The 15,953-nt window shown below is 52.5% G+C and overlaps 1 protein-coding gene across 17 annotated transcripts in view; it reads left to right on the top strand.

The window, feature by feature from the left end:
* The window catches only part of KIAA1217 (KIAA1217 ortholog), a 687,185-nt gene that overhangs the window by 639,410 nt on the left and 31,822 nt on the right, over positions 1 to 15,953 (top strand). For 13 of the 17 annotated variants that reach the window (XM_058297837.2, XM_058297848.2, XM_058297846.2 and 10 more), the window contains 3 exons: positions 4,893 to 4,997; positions 5,496 to 5,545; positions 9,964 to 10,127. In XM_058297837.2, coding sequence (XP_058153820.1) covers positions 4,893 to 4,997; positions 5,496 to 5,545; positions 9,964 to 10,127 — 319 coding nt within the window. The remainder of the gene's footprint in view (positions 1 to 4,892; positions 4,998 to 5,495; positions 5,546 to 9,963; positions 10,128 to 15,953) is intronic. The other 4 variants (XM_058297847.2, XM_058297833.2, XM_058297834.2 and 1 more) reach the window with 1 other exon arrangement.

Here is a 15,953-nt window from a genome sequence, read left to right as displayed (position 1 = left end):
GGGGTGATAGGGTGTATTCGTCTGCCAAAGGGTTGCTGGTGCACGGTACCCAAAATCTGCTGGCTTTTATAAAGGGTATTTATTTGGGGTAAAAGCTTACAGTCCCAAGGTTATGGAAAGTCTGACTCAGGGTACCATAAGAGGCACTTTCTCACCAAATTCAGCTGTGCGTGTTGAAGCAAGATGGCACGTGATCTCTGCGAGGTTTCAGCCTTCCTCGCTGGGCTTCTCCTCTCAGGCTCAGCTACTCCGCCTCTCCCTGACCTCAGCTGCAGGCTGGCACACGGCTGCCTCTTAGGCCTTCCTGTATCAGCTCTCTCTTCCCAAGGTCAGCTTGAGCTGTCCAGCAAATGGTCCATCTCTCCCCGTGGCTTCAGCTGCTTGAGCCTTCTCCTTTATGTCACAAGGCAGGATCAGAAGTGACAGCGCTCTCTCTTCCCCTGTGTCTGTCCCCTGTGTGAGTGTCCCTTTTTATCAGACCCAGCAAGGGGGCGGGGACTCAGCCTGAGTCACACCCACAGATGGAGTCAATCAAAAGCCCTAATCTTAAGAGGAAGTCTAATCCAAGCTGGATTTAATGCAATCAAAGGGTATCGCACCCAGAGGAAGAAATTAGTGTACAAACATAATCCTTCTCTTTCGGGGATTCATAAAATAATCTCAAACTGCCACAGGGGGAAGGAGCAAGAAGAGATAAAACTGCAGACTCTTAGAACAGTAGCAGATGGGAGATTGCACCTAGCAGGCCCTCTCCAAACGCCAGCCTCTGATACTGCGGTGGCGCTGGGCTGTGCTGCATCCCAGACGCCTGGTCAGTAACCAGTTAGAAAGGCTCACGGCATGATCGCAACAGCTCGGCTCGCTCACCACAGCCAGCTAATCCAGCACGCCTTCTGGACGCTTAACCACCTCTCTGTTGGGAATTCCCAGCTCGACGCTCGTTAAGGTGTTGAGTTACACTGGCTGTTAATTTACTTAGCTCTGCCACCATCGGAACTGAACTCGGGCTTCATGCGGTCTTGGGGGGTAGGAAGACAAGCAGCCTCCTCTAGGCAGAGCATGCTGCGGGGGACACTTGCACCCCCAAAGTCGTGCACAGGGAGTCCCTGGCTCCAGCCGCCCCTTCCCTGCTCCCTGAAGAAGGAGAGAACAGACCCCCGGCCGGGCGTGTTTTGCCACATCTTCAGGCAGGCATGGAGCATGTGGGGAGCCTGGCTGCGCCCATGTTTCCAACCCTGGAATCGGCCCTTCACCTGGATTCAACTGGATTTTTTATTAATATTGTGTTTGGGCTCCGAGAAGAGCCATCCAGACAGGCTGACTTATAGCACCAAATGACGAGGTAACTGTGCCCGCTGATCCCATAAATACGGTGTATGGAATGAAAGAAAATAGTTTACGATTCCATCCTCAAACCATCTCTTTAACAGTAATTATACCAGTTCTGTAATACCTCAAACCGAGCGATATTGGCAAGAATTAGCTGAAGCGTCTTTAATATTCTGGTGATTATCATGCGGAATTGCCGCTGCAATAAAATGACAGGGTGGTATTTAATTTTTCTTCCTCCATGGCATTTCTCTTTCTTGCCTTTCACATTAAACATTCTTCATAACATTTCGGCATGGGAGAAGGCCGCGTAAGTTTCAAGTTGCTGTAATTTAGTTAAACCGCAAAATTGTTTCCAGATTACCAACCATGAAATGGAAAGACAATCTTATTTATGAATTTATAAATCAGATAATCTCCCTCAAATGAATCCCAAAACCAGAAACACTTTGATGATTAAATAGGAGGGAAAAAAGTTTTCTCGTTACCATGTGGCAAAAGAATTATATTTTAGCAGAGTGGTTTTGGCCCTGCCGTTCACGACTGTAACTGGGGCGCTCAGCTCAGCGGCTTGGCCGCTCTGCCTCCGTGGTGTCCTGGGGCATGGGGGAGGACCGCTTCCACCCCCAGTCTCCAGGGGCCCAAGCTTCTCCCGAGGAGGATGTAGCCCAACAGTCCCCTGACTCTGTCCCTGATGCGTCATGCTCCTTTGTCGGGGCTGGAGGGACCCACCTGGAGGGTACCCCCTTCCTCACAGAAGGAAAAGGTAGAGTCTCTTCCTGTCTTTTGATCCAAAGCACCTAAGCTCATCCCAGGTGTCCATCTCCTCCCCAAAGGCTGAGGAGCATGGGATGCGCTTTTGGAATCTGCTTTTCCTGCACCTGAAAGCCGTCATCTCTGGTGGCCTCCCGTGTAGGGGTGCATGATTAGCCTGTGCTGTAGCATCCTGTGGTCATTGCCCCAAGGAGGAATTGGCTGGTGACCAATGTCCTTTCTATAGACAGATTCGGGTGCTTTGTTTTTTGTGGACTGATTCGGGTGCTCTGTTTTTTGTGGACTGATTCGGGTGCTCTGTTTTTTGTGGACTGATTCGGGTGCTCTGTTTCTGGGTGTTTTGGTGGTGGTGGTTTTTGGTTTTTTTAAGGTACTGAGACTAGGGATTGAGCCCTGGACCTCATATGCAGGAGACGGGCGCTCCACCACAGAGCCAGGTCAGCCCCCCTGAGTTGGCTCCCTCATCTGTTTTACTCATTGTTTACTCATTTGGGTTTGTTGTTGTTGTTGTTTTCGGCTTGTTGTCTGCTCATGTTGCTTGTTTTCTTTAGGAGGGACCAAGAGCCAAACCCAGGACCTCCCGTGTGGGAGGTGGGCCCTCAACTGCTTGAGCCAGGAAAGCTCCTTGTTTCTGGTTTTAATGGTGCTGCTCTCCTTAGCTGGGCAAGGTCATGAAAGCCGTTCATCAGAAAGGGATCCAAGAGCACACCCGTTCGGTCCTAATCAGGATGGGGTCCCTGGCCAGTGGCAGGGGCCAGAGGCTCCCTTCTGCCATTTCCCACCATTAGATGCTCATTTCTTCTTGGCAGCTGTAGACTCACCTGTTCCTCACACTTCGTGTTATCACTGTCCGCTCCGTGTACGTAGGCTCTTAGCATTCCTTCCTCTCCCCGCTCCCTCCTCACAGATCTTTTAATCACCTCCTAAGTGAAACTGCCAAGACTCTGAAAATGCATGCCGTGCTTGGTAAAGAAGAACGCCTTTGCATTTGCTTAGGATCTCATGACAGCACTAAACCAGTGCCTGTCAAGAGCGCTCGGAATGCACCTCCACTCTTCGGGTCATAAGCGTGCCTTGGCCATTGCCATGGACAGAGCCACCTGGGGTGGCTACGGGCCCTGAACAACTTCTCCTAGTCCATAGCCGCCCCTGAGCCAGCCACTTCCAAGGGCCCTTCTGTGTGAGTTCACGTCTCCCTCATGGCAGGTGGTATGGCGGCCACCACACTCTGCATTTCTGATTTGGGTCTGATAAACTTAGGGTTTTCAGTGTGTATTCACTACCCTGCTCTCTTTAGTGGAATTTTTTGCTAATTTTTCTCCTTAGCACAGGATCATGTGACAGCAGAGAGGAGGCCAGCAGCACAAGTATGACTGAAAGTGCCCTAAGGTCAGAGGCTGACCCGATTCCCAGGGGCACTCAAAGACCCAGTGCCCGGTGGAGGTGCTCGTCCATACTCACCGTCCAAGATTTATTCTTCTCACACTATTAGAATAGAGAGATCATAATATTAATCCTCAAATTATTGGTTTTTACCATGGGTTTCCAGTCATTAGTTATGCACAGCATATGATTTACCTCCAAGAAGCTCAGTATCCAAGCAGAACCATCAATTTTAAGCTAAAAAGCGCAGAGAATTCTGAAGTCAGAAGCTTCTAGTGGTGACATTAAGCTTAGTGTTTCGTATTGCACAAAGGGTTATGTTCCAAAGGCAAGAAGCAAGGCCGAATAATTGCATATGCTCCTGAGACTCCCGTTGGTTGTGGTGACATCCAGGATGTCACACATGCACCACCTTTCAGTAAATCCACCTCAGCCGATGAGCTTTTTCCCAGTGATAGAACACACGACCCTTGTTTTCTCCTTGGGTGCCAGCTACGGTGGTGGCTTGTACTTCGGAGCCCTCCTGGATGGATGCGCTTGTTTTAGATCAGGCGTCACCGTGACAGTGGTGAGAAAACCCTCCGCGAGGCAGGGAGGACGGAGACCGCCATGAAGAGCCGGTTCACGAGCCTCCCGGTCCCCCTCGGTGTCTCCCCGCCGGGCGCACTGGTCAGCAGAGGCCGCTTTGCTGTGCGGTTTTCATATTGGGTTGACACAACGGGGACAGTGCTGCGCAACTTCCATTGTCTGAGGCACGACAGTATTTGCCTATTTCAAAATCCAGGTGAATCACGATGGAGCTCTAGACGGGCCTCAACTGAGAGGCGTCATCCAGGGCTTGCGGTGGCCACGGTGTTAACCTGCTTGCGTCTCTGTGGTCGCCTCCAACTTGACGTCCCTGGGCCATCAAACCCAGAGGCCTCTGCCCGCAAACCAGTCGCCGATTTCAACCCTGTTTTTCCCTGCCCTTGGTGAGAGGCATTTGTTTGCCTCGCCCCCGGGCCAGAAGACAAGTTTTCGACACACTCTACAAACATCTCCGGCCCATTCACACCAAAAGCGGTCGCGGCCTGAGTAGTGGGTGAGGACGTCCCCCGGGCCAGGTGAAAATAAGGCAAGCAGGACGCGTGCCGTGCAGCAGAACTATTTCGGGGGGCGACGCTCTGAGAGGCCTTTCCAGTGAGGATGTCACCTTAGCCCTGGGTCTAACCTTCGGGTCTTCATCCCCGTTAGAGATTGGCAGGTCCTTCGTGGTCGGGAAAGAGGCCACGGTGACCCGGTAACCCGGGCAGCCTACCTGGGCAGCCTACCCGGCGGCGGTGCCGTCAAACCTGAGGTGATTGCTCACCCAGAAAAGCAGTTTGAAAGTCAACAGAGCTTTAACAGACCATTCTCTTGTTTTACAGAGAGAGGATGCAGGCCATGGAGAAACAGATTGCCAGTTTAACTGGCCTGGTTCAGGCGGCGCTTTTTAAAGGGCCAATTACAAGTGATAGCAAAGAGGCGTCTAGGTAAAAAGAAGCAAGCCAACCAATGAAAGAATAATGAAATCTGTTTCTCTCTAATCATTCGAGTGATTCATTCGTTCAAGTCCATTTTCTTGTAATCATTTCAAGGCTGAAATATTCACATCTCTATGAATCATGGGTTTGTGTTCTTTTCTTTTGTTTTGTTTTCTGGTAGTTCTTGGTCCAAGGCAAAACTTTGGCCCGAGGTGGGTAAAGGGGCTTTGCATGAGGCTGTCACGGGCTGCCCAGGCAGAGCCTGCCCCCACTACCACGTGTCCCCCATCTGCCATTGCTGAACTTCGTGAGTGCTCTAGCACCGTCAGACGCGCACCTGGGGAGCCTTTTCCATCCCAGCCAAGGGCGGTGCTGATGCTAAAGTACCCTCATTGCTTCATACCATCACTAGTCGCTGCTAATTGCTTAAAATTGTGGGTGTAATGGGGCAAAAAAAAAAAGGCATTTTGGAACCTGTGTAGCTGACCTTCTTTTTCTTTTATTCAGCGAGAAAACGATGAAAACCGCAGCCAGTAAGAGCTACACGGATGGTGTTGGTAAGTGCCCTTAGCTCCAGGGGGCCTGCAGCCTGCCCTTCCCGGCCCTGGCTGATTTCAGAAGTGGCCCACCCCTTACCTGCTGTGATTTCAGAGGCATCTGGGATAGCAGCCTGCCCTCTCGTCTGCTTCTACTCATTCATTCATTCATTCATATGGCCATACATTTATTTAACCCGTCTGTGCCTGGTGCTGGGTCAGGCAGTGGGTACACTGGGCATTGCCCAGTCATAGAGCTGAGAATCCTGTGGTGAGGATGGACGTGGAGCAAGTCGTGTTATGTGTGTTGAGTGAAAGGAAGTGCAGGCGGAATGTTTATCCGACTAGCCTAACCCAGGCCAAGGGCATCTCATTGAGACTTCAGGATGCTTCAGCCTCAGCAGCTGAAGGGAGGGGAGAGCCATGGGAAGGGAGAAGTGACCTTCCATACAGTTTCAGGAACCACACAGGTTCAGCCTGGGGCAGGGTGGACACGCACAAGCCAGGAGGAGAGTGGAGGGATGAGCCGTGGTCCAGGCAGGAGGAGGGGTGCACTCTCCAAGGCCAGCCGTCCCAGGAAGCGGCCCCAGACGCGCGGCCAGTGGGATTCACGCACATCCGGGCCTCCTGGGTGAACCTTTTGTCCTCCAGGCTGAGGGCAAGCTCCTGGCAAGCAGTGGAGCTCCTCCTCCCCGGTGGCTAGATAGAGAAATGAACAGCCGCAGGCTCGGCTCCTAAACCACACAGGAATCGTAGGGCAGGCTGGGTGACAGCCCTCATCCTGGGAAGTCACGGAGACTGGATGTGCACGGCGTGTGGAGGGGGCGGAGTCAGAAGCTAACCTCAGACCCGGTGCTGCCCGGGTTACACCCAGGTGGTCCTGGTCGTGTGCTGGGTTGGACCTGGTCGGTGCTGGCCCCGCCCTGGGTTGGACCCGTGGTCTTGGTTCTCCACTGAGCTCGTTCCACCAGCAGGGTTGGCTCTTCCACCCTTCCCAATCCTGACGCATTTGTTGTTTTATTTAGAAATCAACCGGGCAGACTTGGCTGAGCCCAGAGCATGATTTCATGGAAACTGCTGAACTTTGTCTGCAGAGCAGTTGCTGATTTAGTTTGGAGATATTGATTCATTCATTTATTTTAGTATCTCTTATGAACCTAACCTGAAAAACTAGAAGAATGTACTATACGCGCGGACCTTCTGTCCCTCAGGTCCCCTTCCAACCCCACTCTAGAGATGCCTGGCGTCCTGGAGCACTGGTCCCGTCGGTCTGTCCCTGCTGCTCTGTCGTCTGCCCTTCTTCCTTTTCACTCTGGTGAAGTCAGAAGAAAAACATCTAGTGCCTTCCTCCTGCGTGCCAGGCACTGCTGCGAGACTTTGCAGAGGTTGACACAACAGCTCCCGACTGCGCCCTCGCGTCCTGTGTTCCACCTGGGGAAACTGAGCCCCACACACGATATGCCTCAACACGCCCACACGCCTGTGGCTCCAGCTCACTCCTTTGTGTTCGCATACCCAGTCTCTGACCGTGTCTGAGTTGTTTTTCAGTCTTTGTTGTGATAAACTTTGCAGCCAGCCCTTGTGGAACACGGGGGATGCAGCACATAGAGTTTCCTTGGAACACACTTCCAAAGCGAAATTAAGATGTCTAAAGGGACGAACAGTTGAGTGGCACTTGAGACCTGCTGCCCGGTGTCACTTCCAAAAGGCGAGGCACCGGCGACGCCACCGGCACGTGGACGCCTCCTTCCCCGCCTACGGCACTCGGGCTTCCTCGGTCTTTCTTGGTCTCACGCTTTGGTGCCAGGTGTCGTCCGCAGGGTTAGTCGCCATGGCAGCCTCACGTGGCGCCCAAGCCACGCTCATTCTTCCGACCCCTGGGCAGTCCATGCGAGACCTGAAGGGAGCTGTGCTCTGGGCAGAAACTGGCCACGCGGAGGCGAGGACTCACTGGAGGAAGGGACACCCGGGCTCCCGGTGACGTCGGGGGCACTTGGTTCACTGTGGTTGTGAGGGATGGCACGGCGCACACTCTGCGCTGTGCGCCTGTCACCAAACCAAACCCAGCCCTATAAGGAGACACTATTACCCACATATGCAGGAGGACACTGAACCCAGGGGCTGAGGGACTCGTCCGGCGCCGCCACGCGGGGAGGGGTGCGCCGGGATGGCCGGCCTCCAGCCAGGTCCCTCTGTCTCAACAGTACCCATTCAATTCCCACCCGATCCGCATCGAGTCAGGCTGGTGTGAAGGGGTAATTGACCGAAGCCAATCGCCTAGGAGCAGATCTGCTAGGGGAGCAGACGAGGTGCCCGAGGAGCCGAGGGCCCGGCACACCCTGGCTCTGCTCCTGGGGTGGACAGCGTGTGGGGCACAGGGAGCCCCCGGGCTCGGGACCCCGGGCGGGTGCTGGTTCATGACTCGGGTCACGCCTGGGTGCAGAGTTCAGGAGAAACCAGACCCTCAAGGAGGGCCGGCTCGGCGCCAGGACCGGCTGAGCCCATCTGTGCATAACTGAGTCGCCGCGCAGTGCGCCTCCACCCGTTTTCCAGCCGAGGAAACGGAGGGCGAGCTCCCTGCCCAGGGGAAGGGACCCTGGCATGTGGCTTCGAGTGGACAATAGTGCCAGCACCTAGCATCGGGCATCTGGGGACAAAGAGGCACGGGGAGGGGGAGTGAGTGGGAACGGGGCCCTTGCCGTGCTGGTAGGGGAGTCCAGGAGGGACAGGAAGGCGCCTGTCTGGAGCTCTGAGAACTGCAGGCTGGAGGCAGAGCTCCGGGCGCTGCCGGGCGGCGGTGGAGGGGGCAGGGGCAGGAAGTGGGCCCGGGACGGAGCACACCAGGACTGAAAAGGAAGGACCTAGAAAGCAGGGCAAGCGACTGAACAGTTAGGGAGGAGGATGGGAAAGCTTCAGTGTGGCTGAAAAGGAGAGAAGCAGCGGGCAGGTTAAACGTGGCCCCCAGAGTCGGGTCACGCCGGGCCGGAAAGCGCCCAGTGCTGACCGCCGGGAGGTCACCGGACACCTTACAAAGACTGAGTCAAGAGAGGTGAAGGTTAGAAACCAGACTGGGTGGGTGAAGAGGACACAGATGAAGAGGCTTACAAAATGACTGTACGTTGCGTGAAGAAATTTGCTTTTGGAGGAAAGGAATTTTTTTTTACCAGTTATGGGCACTGTACTGTAGCAGACAGCAAACTGCCCTTCAGTGGCATGAAAGATCCACGCAGCGCGCCAGTGCCCTCGGGTTGCCTAAGGAGAGGGAGGACTGGAGAAGGGATACAGGCCTTAATGTGGCCGGGGAATTAGCAAAACAGTCCTCATTTCCAAACAGAAGTTCAGGCAGGGTGGTTTGGGTTGGTGAATCACCGTGATGATTAACTTTTATCACTTGTCGTGCAAATGATATCAGATGGGTGTGTGTGTATTTACCAGTGTGTGTGTGTGTGTGTTTGTGTGTGTGTGTGTGGATGCGGCATCTACTCTGGGGCCCGCTCCACTGAGCTGCAGCGTCCTGGAGGAACTAGCCGTCCACTTTGATTGGGAAGGGCAGAGTGTGCCCACTCCTCAAGACTCGCTGATCCTGGAAGTCCCCCTTGGGGCTCTTTAGAACAATTTTTAAAGAAAATTGGCCCATCAGGACCTTCCTCAATGGATTTACAAAATACAGGAGGGTCATTGAGGTTGGAATAAGGAGTAAATGAATATGGAAGTAGAAACAACTGAGAAAAAATTTCTCTCTCGCGCCTTCCTTTGCTCATTTCATAGAGAAGCTGGGCGTCGTGGCTTCTTTCCTCAGTAGAGAAGATCCGTGCAGACCTCCTACTTCTCTAGGTTTTGGAAACCTGAAGGGATGCAGGGATTGCCCGGTGGCTGTGATTTCCCAGCCCAGGACTAAGGCACATATCATCAGGACCCATGTCTTGCAGGAAACAGTCCCAAAAGCACTGTGCACAAGGCCCCAGAATTTTAAAATTATTTTTTCCTATTATAAAAGCATAGCAGTTTTTAAAAAGCAAAAAAGTAGCCGTATTCAGGAAAATAATAAAACCCCCAAGGAATGCCACGGCTAGAGCTCCTGTTCCCATTTGCTGCATGTCCTGCTCAGCTTTGGTTGGGGAGACCTGTGGGTTTAAAAAAATACGCTTACGTGCATCGATAAAGGCAGTTCCTTTTCTCCCCCACCCCGGTGTCCTGCTGAACAGCTTGTCCCAGGGCCTGCCGTCCTGGGCATGAAACTTCCAGAGCATGGCTTTTTCCAGACGGCAAATGCCTCACAGCTTACGGCCCTCCCGTCCCCCAGGGCTGCCCTTTAGAGGCGCCGCGGCACGTGTTTCAGGCTGTTGTCCTAGTGAAGGAAGCGGGCACGGTTAGCGCCAGCAGGAGTCGTGCGGGGCCTTCCATGCATTCTGAGGTGCTGTGCTGCTCTTTCCTCCCAGGGCCCCCCCACGTGTCTGGGAAGCTGCTCCTGGCCCTGGAGTCCGCGGGGCCTCCCAGCCCACCCCTGCCCGCCGGCGCCTTGCCCATGCACCAGAGCCTGCTGCACGCAAGACGCAGCGTGGCCGAACTCAGGCTCCAGCTCCAGCAGATGCGCCAGCTGCAGGTACAGTGGGCACCCCTGCCCTCTCCTCCTCGCTCATCCCCTTCCCACCGCCCCTTCCCCAGGCTCCCTCCGCCAGCCTGTTCCTCGGTGCCAACTGCAGACGCACACGGGGGACCCATCAAGGCATGGTTTCCTGGTCTAGAAACTTCCACGGTAGCTACAGCCCACAGGCAAGCACCCCGTAAGGTGTGCACGCCCTGACACATGAAGATCTATTAAAGAGCTGCATTTGGGTGGAGGGCTGGGGGAGGGGAGCCCCTCGGAGCACCCCGGCGGCCGGTTGAGACTTCCGGTAATGGTGTCTGCCCTCCGTCCTCCCGCCCCGGGCACGCGTGGGGTGTGGCAGGCAGCGGGCCTGGGGTGGGTTTACAAATGTGTTTAGAATAGAAGAAAGATGTGCAGGGACAAAGCCATCGAGAGTGTTCTGTTGAGAGAAGCATCTGCATTTTACTTGGACAGGGTGTTCTGTTGCATTTTCCTTACCTTCCTCCACTGGTTCAGGGTATCTGAACGACCCTGGAAGCGAGAGGGAGGGGCAGGGCCCTGCGGTCACCAGGCTCGGTCCGCCGGGCCCACGAACCTGAGGACGCAGAGCAGCGCGCCTCCTGGCACTCAGTGACCGGAGCCAGGCTGGCAGGTGTCCCTGCCATCTCACCTCTGTCTCCTGCATCGCCTGGCGCCTCCCTGCCCCAGTTTGGGCTGGACATTGGGGGTGTAGCGCTAGCTCAGCCTAAACCCAGGCGTGCCCCCCGCCTTCCAGAAGCACCTGACCACAGCATCGCTCAGAGGCAGGCGCCCCTGCGACCTGCAGAGTCCCCGGCCTTCCCCCGGCCCACCCCGTGACCCAACATTTTCTCCCACCGTCGTCGAGCTCACAACATGATCCCCCCTTGCCCTGCATCATGGGGCTGGCAGAACAGGTGACCTCCGGGAGGCAGGGTCCCAGGTACCCTCGGGCAGTCGGGACAAAGCCCTTTCATCCGTCCCCGGATCTGTCACCTGCAGAGCTCCCCTCCTTCGCCCTAGCTTCTCCCTGCTCTGCCCTGTAAAGGCACTTCAGTGGCGTGGCTTATCGGGGCTGGGCCAAGGGGGGTAAAGGGCAGTGAAGCCAGGTGCCCGGCACCAGGCGGTCACCACGCAGCTCCAGCCGGCTCTCAGCCTGAGACAAGTAGGAGTCCAGGGTCTCTAGATAGTTCACTATTTCAAGAGAATCTGGAACTACAGGTTGTAGGTGGGATAGCTCTGTTTGTAGATCTTCCAGAGCACTTCAAACCAACTCACTTAGTGCTCTGCAGTCCTCCTGCAGTTCTCACCTGGTGAGGGCCCACCCTGCGCCCACTGCTGCTTCCTTTTAATGCCATCTGCCGGCCGTAGGGAAGTGGTGGGCTGCTCTCTAAACCTTCACAAGGAAAGCAAGCGGAGGTTTGAATGGGTAGCCCCTACCCACTTCCAAATGGAGCATTTCTCGGTTGGGGGGCAGGGGCAGAAGAGCTGCAGCACAAATGCTGTGCTCGTCTTGGGTATTGCAAAGGCGCGGGCGGCGTCGGACGCCAAGGCGTGTGCTCATGGCTGTGGTGCACCTTTCAGGGCGGGCCTGCTTCAGCCAGCTGGCTGGGAGCGCCTGGGAACCCCCAGGCGGTGGCAACTGAGGCCCCAGAGGGGATTGTGGGAACAAAGGAGCTCCTTTTTTTCATTATTACAGATTTATTTTTTATTTATTTCTTGCCCCCCCCCCAGTTGTCTGCTCTCTGTGTGCATTAGCTCTGTGTTCTTCTGCCACCGCTTCTATCCTTATCAGTGGCACCAGGAATCTGTGTTTCTTTTTGTTGCGCCATCTTGCCGTGTCAGCTCTCCAGGGTGCGGCACCATTCCTGGGCAGCTGCGCTTTCTTCCGTGCTGGGCAGCTCTCCCCACGGGGCACACTCCTGGCATGGGGGCAACCCTGCGTGGCACAGCACTCCTTGCGCACATCAGCACCGTGCATGGGCCAGCTGCACACAGGTCAAGGAGGCCCGGGGTTTGAACTGCGGACCTCCATGTGGTAGACGGACGCCCTAACCACTGGGCCAAGTCCACTTCCCCAAAGGGGCTGTTGATCCCCGTCGGGAACACAGCTTCCCTTATTGCTCACACCTGCTCAACCTCTCTGCGTGTCCAAAAAACAATGGGCCAATGTGCCTTTGAACTTTGGAGCTTCACTTCTGTGCCCTTCCGAGGTCGCTTCCTAACCTGGCCACTATTGTCTACCTCTTTTTACTCTTCCTGTCCCGACAGCTCTCCTCCCCCTCGAACCTCTGCCCTTTCAGTCAGGGGAGTCTATGTGAGACAAAAACAGTTTAGAATAATTAAGCTATCTCAGCGCCAGGGCTCCTCCAGCCTATGTATTTTTATACACCGACAATGGAGCACAAGCCCGAAGTGATTATAAGTCCAATAATGCAGCTATCATTAGAGATGTACAAAACTCTCTGGAGTCGTCTTCAAAAGAACAAAAATTGAATTAGAAATTCAAATGTTCCCCGAACTGTGTTATAAAATAGTGGAACTGAATGAAATCTTTTGTGCTTGGCAGCCAACTCCCGTAATTAGATAATTAAATTGGGAAAATCCTAGACTGTGGAGCATAGCCGATTTGAGCATTTGTTTTCAGAATTGATGGATTATTCTCAGGAATAGAAATCCGGTGCCAGCACGGGAGAGCAGGCGCGTTTACACAGGGTGAAAGGAGAGCTAAGGGAGGCAGAGGAGGGTGAAGCAGAAAAGCATTTTCACCCACTTCTTGGAATCCCCCGCTTTCCACCTTCACGAGAACTGTCCATGCAGGAGCGGGATTCTCAAGCCTTTCACCCAGTAGACTCTCCTAGAAGCCTTTGTAAGGACACCGGCCCCCCGGCCGCAGCCAGAACCTCTGGTTTCATGTGTGTGGACTAGAAGGTGGCGCCGGTGCCCCCAAGGATGTGTCCAGTGTTGCGAAGTGCAGGTCACACGTCTGGTGAACGCCCAGTGCCCTGAAAGGCCTCCCAGGAATGAGCCCAGACGACGGTCCCAAAGGAGGAAGCAGGAACAAATGAGTTCTCCACCCCACTCTAAGTGGGCTAGGCACGCCCAGTGACTTCCAGAGGACACACTCGTCCCCGGGGGGCATGTCAGATGGGTTCTCAGCTTAGTTACGAGGAAGGCTTACAGTGTTCTGTTCCCGTCCACAGTTAGCTGGCACCAGTGGGCAAGGGCACAGGCCCAGGACCTGGAGCTCACCGGTGTTCTCTTAAGATGAATATTATCTTTCTTCATCACCTCTCCTGGTATGATTTAGGAAAAGGCCACTTTTTCTCAGTGATGAGCTACGTCTTTTTTCCAAAGCACTAGTGCTCGAATTTTACCAAGGCAATCTCATACCTGCAGAAGTGAGTGTATGTCTGGCCCTACTTACAGCCTGCAGAGAGAGGAAAGCTGCTGGGAAGATGGTGCAGGCTCTGTGGAGGCCAGATGAGATTTGGCCTAAATACAGAACGGTTACACTATTTCTCCCATTCCCATATTTTTTTCCTTGACCTTGTTTTCTTTTTCTGCTAGCTGATAAGTGAAGAATTGGGTTATTTTGAAGCTAGTGTTCCTTTTTCATCTAAACAGCCTTTATTTTCTAGAGCAGTTTTGGGCTTACAGGAAATCTGAGCAGAAAGCACAGAGTTCCCACCTCCCCACCCTCTGCCTGCACGCAGCTGCCGCTATGATTAACGTCTTGTGTTAGCAGTGCACATTTGTGACAATGGATGAACCAGTGTGGCTAGTAACTAACTAAAGTCTGTGTCTACATTAGCGTTCACTCTTTCTGTGTTGTACAGTTCCAAAGGTTTTGACAAGTGCATCATGCCGTGTATCCAGCATTGCCGTATCCTACAAAATAGTTACATTGCCCTTAAAATGCCCTGGGAGCCAGCTACTCGTCACTCCCTCCTATTCCATTTTTAAGCCTACTGAGAATTTGCTGTCTCTTCCCAAGAGAGAAAGGAGGCAAAGCCTCCGTGTACAAAAGAAACATAGCAGTACACAGAGTCCTTGTGTTTGAAAGGACGCCATTCAATGAAGTTATCTTAAGACGTCTTTTCATAAGATAGTACCTTAAGGGAATGTGCCAAAGTCTCCTTTTCCTTCGGACATCCAAAAATAATGATGGGAATATGTGTCTCGGGGAAAAGCACCCTAGAGGGGCCCATGATCAGCAGAGCTGTTTATCCTCATCACGCAGAAATAATAAATGAATTGGGTTGACAATTAGGCTGCCATACAATATAATTTATCCAAGCCAAAGCCCTAGTTAGACCCTCAAACACAAGTTGCTGCCTAGGATGGGGACCCAGCACCAAGAGAGCATGGTGTGTGGCTGTGCATTCTTGTCTCACTCCCCCACTCAGGGGAACTCCCCAAGGTGGCCCAGAGTCATGCTGGCGTCTGGTAATTGGCAGCGGTACCAACACTGTTCAGTGTCACTACCAGACAGCAAAACTAGCCCAATTATACCATCCACTGTGGACAATCTGGCTGTCTTAGGTCATGACTAGGCGAGGTATGTATCCATTTTAAGACAGGTGGAATTAGGTTTAGGTAGTGTCTTAATGAAACTGACATGGATAACCTATTTGGACCAATTAAATTTTTCTAAGAATGCTTTTAAAAATGTCAGGAATTAACGTTTCAGCCCTTGAAGGAGTACCTTGGACTTCCACTGCAAGCTGAAAACTTCTGAGAGCTCACGGGGAGCTGAGGTGTTCATGACCTGACAGCCTGGCTGAGCACTGGGGGCATTTGGTAGAGATCAGAGATGAGTATGCCCCACGGCAGGACTATGCCAGCCTAGCGTAACGGCTACTCTAGACCCACCTAACTAAGGCTGTCAGACAACCGAACCACAAGCAACTGAACTGGCTGCCAGAGAGTCTAACAAAATCCAGAGCTCCATGCCCAGCACCCAATCAAAACTTACCAGACTTGTAACAAGTATACCATGCTCATGTAAGATGTTATTAATAGGGGAACATGTGAGAGGGGGAGAGGGTAGTTTTTGGGAATGCCCTGTTATTTTCTATGTGACTTTTCTGTAACCGAAAGCTTCTTTGAAAATAAAGTGAAAAAATAAAAAATAAATTTACTAGACATGTGAAGATGCTGGAAAATGTGCCATTAACCTACAGAAAAAAAGAAAAAGCCATCAACAGAAATGAAACAGAAGTGACAGGGATGATGGAATGAGCAGCAAAGACTTTAAAACAACTCAGAATTATTCTTAAGGATATAAAGGAAAACATGAACATAATTAGACAAGAAATGGAAGACATAAAAAGTATCCAAGAGGTACTTTCAAGAGCTGAAACACCATATGAGTGTTCTTAAGAAGAGATAAAGCACTGCTGTAACAAATATCAGTGAACTTGAAGAATAGCAATAGAAACTGTCTAAACTGAAATATAGAAAGATAGAAGACTGAAAAAACTGAGCTGAAACTTGGCGACCCGTGGGACAATATTACTTGTCACAGGGAAGGAGAAAAATATTAGAAGAAATAAAGGGTGAAATTTTTCCAAATGTCATGAAAGCTATAAAACACAGACCAAAGAAACTCAGGTAAACCCTTAGCAGGATAAGCACAAAGGAAATTGCATCAAGGCATATCATAATCAAATTGCCGAAAACCAGAGATAAATAGAAAAATCTTAAACCAGCCAGAGGGAGGGAAATACATATTACATATAAGGAATTAAATAAGAATTACCATTGACTTATTGTCTGAAATAAAACACAAGTCAGAAGACAATGGAATAACATCTTTAA

This window comes from Dasypus novemcinctus, chromosome 5 (genome assembly GCF_030445035.2).
Source record: "Dasypus novemcinctus isolate mDasNov1 chromosome 5, mDasNov1.1.hap2, whole genome shotgun sequence".
Taxonomy (NCBI): Eukaryota; Metazoa; Chordata; class Mammalia; order Cingulata; family Dasypodidae; genus Dasypus; species Dasypus novemcinctus.
The sequence above is the reverse complement of the archived record's forward strand: the minus strand, read 5'-3'. Positions and strand labels throughout refer to the sequence as shown.